Source organism: Gekko japonicus, unplaced genomic scaffold (assembly GCF_001447785.1).
Source record: "Gekko japonicus isolate JY-2015 unplaced genomic scaffold, Gekko_japonicus_V1.1 scaffold6608, whole genome shotgun sequence".
Taxonomy (NCBI): domain Eukaryota; kingdom Metazoa; phylum Chordata; class Lepidosauria; order Squamata; family Gekkonidae; genus Gekko; species Gekko japonicus.
The window spans coordinates 19,071-26,572 of NW_015175574.1; the positions used below are offsets into that span (position 1 = coordinate 19,071).

Below are 7,502 nucleotides of genomic sequence, written 5' to 3' on the forward strand. Positions count from 1 at the left end.
GCATGGTCAAAGCAATGGTATTCCTAGTAGTCATGTATGGCTGCGAGAGTTGGACTATAAGGAAGGCCGAGCGCCGAAGAATAGATTCTTTTGAACTATGGTGCTGGAGAAGACTCTTGAGAGTCCCTTGGACTGCAAGAAGATCAAATCAGTCAATCCTCAAAGAAATCAACCCTGACTGTTCCCTGGAAGGCCAGATAATGAAACTGAAGCTCAAATACTTTGGCCACCAAATGAGAAGGGAGCACTCACTGGAGAAGACCATGATGCTGGGAAAGATTGAAGGTCAAAGAAGACGAGGACAGCAAAGGATGAGATGGTTAGACAGTGTCATAGATGCAACGAACATGAAATTGAGCAAACTTCAGAGGACGGCAGAAAACAGGAGGGCCTGGCTAGATATTCTCCATGGGGTCGCGAAGAGTCGGACTCGACTGTGCGACTGAACAACAAAAAGATTTTTTTTGTATTTGTTGGACGTAAACTGACAGGAGAGGAGACAGAGGCTGCACTTCACTTTCTGCATGAGGGGTCATGTCTTTCTTTGCTAAGTAGATGTGACACTTCATGCACCTGACGAAGTGGGCTGGTTTCACACCAAGCCATGGTTTTTGGGCAAATCAGATGTTAGCTGACACTTAGCTGGATGCTCGAAGACTCACATTCTGTGCTACTGTGATGTCAGACTTCAGTCGTCTTGATGCAGTGGGCGGTGTTACACCGTGATGAGTTTTGGGCAAATTATTTAGAGTGGGGGAGGGGTCCCAAATCTTTTTTAGCCTCTGGCCACCTTTGGATTTCCAAAGCAGGCTAGGCTAGTAGTCAATAGCCATCTCTCTTCTGGGCATGGAGCGGGGGTCACTGCTGGGGTGTGGAGGGGGAGGTGTTTGTGAATTTTTCTGCCTTGTGGGGGGTGGACTAGATGACCCGGAGGTACATTCCAACTCTGTGGTTCCATGACTCTGGCCGTAGAGATGCCAGGGGAGAGACTCATTGTTGCGAGGGCTGGTTGCACAGGTTGTGGGGGCCAACGTGCACTGGTTCTGCTGCTGTCCCCTGAACAGGGGACCGAGTCCGACTGACTCCCAAATCTTTTTCAGCCTCTGGGCACCTTTGGATTTCCAAACCAGGCTAGGCAACTAGTAGCCGCCTTCTGGGCATGGAGGAGGGGCCTCTATGGGTGTGGGGGAGAGGTAGTTGTGTGAATTTCCTGCATTGTAGGGAACAGGGACCCACCCTCAGCCCTGGGAGACCAAACAGCCAGCCGTTCTGTGGCTCGGGATGTTTTCGTCTGCCCTGGGCCCTGTCTGGTGGGGGTGGGGCTACTTTCCTTCCTTAGTTGCTGCCGTTACTCACTGGATTCACACCACCTTCCTAGAGGTACTGTGAGACCCCTCTGGATGATTCCACAACCTGGGAAAGTGGGTATCTCAATCTTTGGGCGCCCCTGGAGATTTGGCAACCACTTTGATTTGGGCCTATTTGGGTTCCGCTGGCCTCCCTTTGCCTCTCTTAATGTGCTGAGTGGGGAATCGTACACTCCTAGCTGATTGTTCACTTGCACAGGTCCTGCCTGCCCCCCTTCACTTTATATACTGCAGAAATCCTCTGGTTTGACCTGAGTCCAGTTGGGTTTGGGCAGTGACTGGCACAGAGGTTGTTGGGGGGGGGGGGAGATTGCTCTGGTTCTTCTGCTGCTAGTGGGCATGGCTGGCAATGCAAACATGCTCCCTAGGCCGCTGCTGCTGCAGAGGGAAAGATCATCTGGTTCTGTTGGTTTTGGGGTTTTGGGGGCACTGCCTGGCACATTGGCACAGGTTGTTCGGGGGGGGAGATTGCTCTGGTTCTGCTGCTGGGCATGGCTGCCAATGCAAACATGCTCCCTATGTAAGCTGCTGCTGCTGCAGAGGGAGAGATTGTCTTAGTTTGAACCAAGTTCTGTTGGTTTTGGGCACTGACTGGCAGATGGCACCTTGGCACAGGTTGTGGGGGGCAGATTGCTCGGGGCTGCTGCTGGGCCTGGCTGGCATTGGCAATGCACAAACATGCTCCCTCAGTCTATGCTGCTGCTGCTGCAGAGATTCTATGGTTTGAACCAAGTTCTGTTGGTTTCGGGGTTTTGGGCACCTTGGCACAGGTTGTGGGGGGGGCGATCGGTATGGTTCTGCTGCAGTGTTGGCTGGGCCTGGCTGGCAATGCAAACATGCTCCCCCAACAGGTTGCCCCTATCCCTCCATTGTTCTCTCTATGGAAGGATAGGGGCAACCTGTTCGGGGGCCCGTAGAATTGGACCCCCTGGTGGGTATCTTGGGGAGAGGTTCCAGCAGCCACCCTCCGAGTTTGGAGCCTCTCCCTCAAACCCCCTCCTAGAGATGTGCAAAAGAAAACAAAGGTAAAATTCGGATTCGGATTTATTGGACCCGAATTTTTTCGGGATTCCCGGAAAAATCTGAACATCTATACCGGTAAAGCCCCATATTGTGCCAAATGGCCCATAGGATATAATGGGGCCGAATTGCCATCGAATTTCGGCGGCAAACCAGCAACAGGCAGGCAAGGCAGCAAGCTGATCTGGGGGCACCCTCTTTGGATGCCCTTGGAATTGGACCCCCTGGACCAATCTTGTCAAAACGTTGGGGGTCATTTGGGGAGAGGCTGGAGCAGCCAAGGTCCAAATCTGGAGCCTCTATCTCAAACCCCCTCCCCCCAGCCCCCTGCAAACTTTCCAGAGAATTATTGCCATTGACTTCAATGGCCCCATTGGATACAATGGACTTGCATTTTTTGGGTTTCCTGAAAATGTTCAGATATCTATGCTTTACCGATATAGATATTCAGTTTTTTTTTCAGGTTTCCTGGAAAAAATCAGGTCCAATAAACCCGAATCCGAATTTTACCGATTTTTTTTTTTCACACCCCTACCCACAAGTGTGGAACAACCTCCCCAGAGAGCTATGTAGGAAGACGGTGGCTAATAAATATTTTAAGTAAATAAACACTATTGTCGCCTCTGGATCTTCTCCAATGCTCCCAAGGAAAGTTGGGGGGAAATAGTGTGTGTTATTTATACCTGTATTTTAAATTGTTCTAGGGTGCTCTATGAACCAATCTTAGGCTGACCACAAGAGTGGGAGAGAAATATAACAAACCAGCTAACAGTAATTACTTACTTCCAAAGAACATGAAGAGGCAAAACATGACAGGATAGAAGTAACCAAAACAGACAACCAGGATGTATTCATGTACAGCAGCAGAAACTGCAAAGACGGACAGCATTGCAGCAGATCTGAACTTCTTCCCAAAGAACTGGGGGGTGATATGAGAGTAGAGACAAAAAAATCCATCATAGATGCAATTTTAAAAAATGTTCTGTAAAGTGAATGGCAACTACCATTTAGGGCATGCTGATAAGATTACTCACAGTCTCACATTGCTGGAAAGTCTCTTGATGAAATTGTTAAATGAATAATCCTGTTTTATTACACTTCAGTTCATTAGCAGAAAGAAAAACAGGTTGCTTACCTGTAACTGGTGATCTTTGAGTGGTCATCTGTGCATTCACACCCATGAGATACAGTGTGCCTGCGCTGGATCGATCGGCATTGTAGCAAGCGCCTTAACAGATTTTCGCACCAAGACCTCGGGCATGCGCAGGAACCCCACCACGCATGCCCAGAGGGGAAGGCGCGGACATCCCGCCAGTTCCTTCAAACTGCTGCAAATCAATCCCTATGAAAAATGTAGAAGCTGACAGCAGCGGGGAAGGAGGGCGGGTGGTGTGAATGCACAGATGACCACTCGAAGATCACCAGTTACAGGTAAGCAACCTGTTTGTCTTTGACGTGGTCTCTGTGCTTCACACCCATGGGAGATTAGCGAGCAGTGGCCTACCTGGAGGAGGGTGCTGGCAGGTCCTTATTGCGAAGCAGAAGATAGGCTGTGACATCCCATGTTGGTATGAGAGTTCTTACAGATGTCTAGAGCGTAGCCCACGTAGCGGCTCTGCAGATGTCCGTTAGGGAAACTCCCTGCAGGAAGGCAGTCGAGGCTGCAGCAGCTCTGGTTGAATGAGCCCTGATAGGGCCAAGGCAATGGCTGTTTGGCAATAAGGTAGCAGAGGTGGATGAGACTTACAATCCACCACGACAAACGCTGAGCCGTGATGCGAGTTCCCAGCCTTGTTGGGGCATAGGAAACGAACAGTTGACAGTCATGTCTCGTTGGGTGGGTTCTGTTTAGGAAGAACAGAAGTGCACGTTTCGTGTCCAAAGTGTGTAGCAGCCTCTCCTCTGGGGATGCCGGAGCAGGGAAGAAATCCGGGAGGAAGACCTCTGCCTGTAGGTGGAATTCTGACACTACCTTTGGCAAGAATGAGAAGTCAGGTACAAGGCGGCCGCCGCCTGGCAAAAATGACAGGTAAGGAGGATCAGACATGGCCAATATTTCCCCAACTCGCCTTGCTGAGGTGACAGCCACAAGGAAGGCTGTTTTCCAGGATAGGAACTTCATGTCGCCAGTTGCAAGCAGCTCAAAGGGTTTCCTGGTGAGTTGACGAAGGACCAGGGGAAGGTCCCAGGGGACGACAGAACTTTTGATGGGAGGGTAAAGGTGTAACAGTCCCTTCAAAAAACATTTAGAAAGAGGATGCGAGAACAGTGTGCATCCCTCAACTTGAACATGGTAGGCCAAAAGTGCGGCCAAATAAACCTTTAACAAGGAATGTGACAGTCCCGAGTCAGCGAGAGACAGGAGGAATTGGAAAACCTTCTCGAGACTTGCGGAGGCGGCTCGAGGGGCATCCTCACCCAAGGAGGAACAAAACTTTCGCCACTTGTAACTATAAGATTTTCTTGTAGTGGACTTTCTCGAGTTTAGCAATACATTAGCTATACGGGAGGAAAAGCTGTTGAAGCCACATTCATGGCACGCCGTGGTATAGGAGAGGGGACTCGGTTAGGAACAGAAGGTCTTGTACGGGAGGAAATTGGTGGTAGACCCCTGCTGACAGATCAAGGATGGTTGAGAACCATGGTTGCCTCGGCCACCACGGGGATATGAGAATGCAGTCCGCTCTGTTGCTGATGATTTTGCGGACCACTCTCAGAAATAGAGGCAGCGGGGGGAGGGGAATTCTCTGGACCACAGGAAGAGGAGACCGCCCCCTAAGGACTGCGGGTTCCTGCCACCTCGGCTGCAGAACAGAGGACACTTTTTGTTCGCCCTGGTGGTGAAAACATCTATCTGGGGGAACCCCACTTGCGGAAGAGTGGAAGAAGGTAAGTCGGATTCTTTTCCCACTCGTGCAAATTGAGTCCTGCCTGACTCAGGTGGTCTGCGTGCACGTTCAAGTGTCCTGGGGTGTGCATGGCGACTAGGAAAATGTTGTGGGCGATTAAGAAGTCCCACAACCAAAGGCGAGCTCGCAGAGGCGTTGGGAGACAGTCCCCCCTTGCCTGTTGACATAACTGAGGGCAGTAGTGTTGTCCGTGAGGACCGTGACACACTTCCCCTGTATCAGGGGCAGGAAACTGGTGATAGCGAACCGTATCGCAAGCAGTTCCAGGAAATTGATGTGCCGGTTCCGTTTCTGTGTGTCCCATCTGCCTCCAACACAAAGTCCCATCATGTGGGCGCCACAGACCGAGAGAGAGGCATCCGTAGTTAGGGTAATTTTGGGTGATGGAGAATGGAAGGGTGCTCCCTGGAAAAGGTTGGGATGGGTGGTCCACCAAAGCAAAGAGTCCCGTACTTTGACCGGTGGGCATAGGTGGGTTGAGTGTGTGTCTCGCTCTGGATTGAAATTGTGGATAAACCAGAGTTGTAGGTGGCACATTCTCAATTTGGCAAAGACCAGGACTGACGTAGTAGCTGCCATGAGGCAAAGCAGCCTCTGTATTTGGAATGCTGTCACTGAGGGCCGAGTATGCATCACGGTGGCTAGATTGACGATGTTGGCGGCCCTGTCCTGTGGTAGGTAGGCTCTGCAATTTGTGGAGTCCAGTAGCACACCGATGTAGTGTATTCTTTGGACCGGTCGAAGTTGAGACTTCTCGAGATTTACTTGCAGGCCCAGGTTTCCCAGGAGGGTTAGCATCTCGTTGATGTTTGATACTAGGGCGTCCGTGGAAGTCGCAACCGACGGTGGTGGTCACGGCTTTCCTTCGTCTCAAGGGCATCTCCATCTACCAGCTGGCTCCGCGGTGACGGTCGGGGAAGAAGGTGAGCCTCAGTTCCTCGGGCGTCCACTTGGAAGAGGCTCTCCTCAGCTCCCCAGGCTGGGGGTCTCCTACAGAGATCCCGGGGGGTCCGAGACGAACTCAAACCCCTCCCGTCAGCCGGGTCTCGGCGCGTCTCCGAGCGAGACGCATCCAAGCTTAAACCGGAAAACCCTCTAACACCACATTTCAAATGAATCAATGTTCTTCCTGTCATCTTTCTTCATTGTCTAAGTCACTCCAGTCTAAAACCATCGGTTGTACTACTGGTTTTTTAGCCCAGTCTCAAAATACACCTTGTAACACTAGTCTACCTTTAAAATGCAGATAAGAAGTTTGAGAAATGCTAGGAAAGAGCGACAAGTCATCATTCTCTGCCTCAGATGTAAAATAATAGAGCTTTCAAACTCAAAAAAATAACATTGGGTCTGCTTACCATTCAGCTCAAAGATGGCACCTAACAAGACAGCCAGACAGAGACTTGCTCATTTCCCATAATAATACTTTTGCCAGATAATTCAAAAGAGGAGCTCTTGTTACTCTGCTGAGTCATGTTAGAGACTAATTCATCACTGCACAAGTTTTCATAGCCATGCATTGCCTCAGGTGTGCTGTGGCTCAGTGGTAAAGTATCTGCATGGCATGCTGAAAGTCCCAGGTTCAATCTCCAGTTAAAAGCACTAGGTAGTAGGTAATGTGAAAGACCTCTGCCTGAGGCCCTGGAGAGCCACTGTTGCCAGTCAAAGTAGACAGTACTGATTTTGAAACACCAAAGTTCTGGTTTAGTACAAGCCAGCATCATGCATACACAAAAACAAGCCAACTTCACTGTTCATGCAAAATGTAGGGTTCTCTTGCTACCTTTCTCACTATATAGGAGACTGCTGTAAACCCCCCCCCCTTTTTTTCACTTCTCTGAAGCAACATTTTCCATTAGATTCAAAGGTGCTCACCCAAAGGAAGTCTTGGTATATGTAGTAATACAGCCAGTCATGTACTACCACATTCCAGGTTCGGTAGTAGTTTGCAAAAGATGTAGAATTCCACCAGTCCTGAAGGGAGGGAAACAAAAAAACAGTATAGTCGGTCTTCAAAAAAAAGGAGTCATAATGCTAAGAACCCTCCTGTGACTCCAAATACTGCCTCCAAAACTGCATGTGGGTCTGTCAACTCTATGCTGCATCTTCTAAATTCAGAACCAGGTAGAAACTCATTTTTCTTCTGCCAGCAAGTAACTCTAAGATAAAATCACCTTAGTCCTAAGAATGTGGGCCTAGTTTTCTCTCT

General features: G+C 49.7%; 1 protein-coding gene across 1 annotated transcript in view; it reads right to left on the bottom strand.

Annotated features, from left to right (window-relative positions):
• SOAT1 (sterol O-acyltransferase 1) overlaps positions 1-7,267 on the bottom strand; it is a gene marked incomplete at its 5' end in the record, with an annotated part of 26,235 nt that extends 18,968 nt beyond the window's left edge. The window contains 2 exons of the mRNA XM_015426040.1: positions 3,171-3,306; positions 7,169-7,267. Of these exons, the coding sequence (XP_015281526.1) occupies positions 3,171-3,306; positions 7,169-7,267 (235 nt within the window). The remainder of the gene's footprint in view (positions 1-3,170; positions 3,307-7,168) is intronic.
• Between the last annotated feature and the right edge of the window lie 235 nt (positions 7,268-7,502).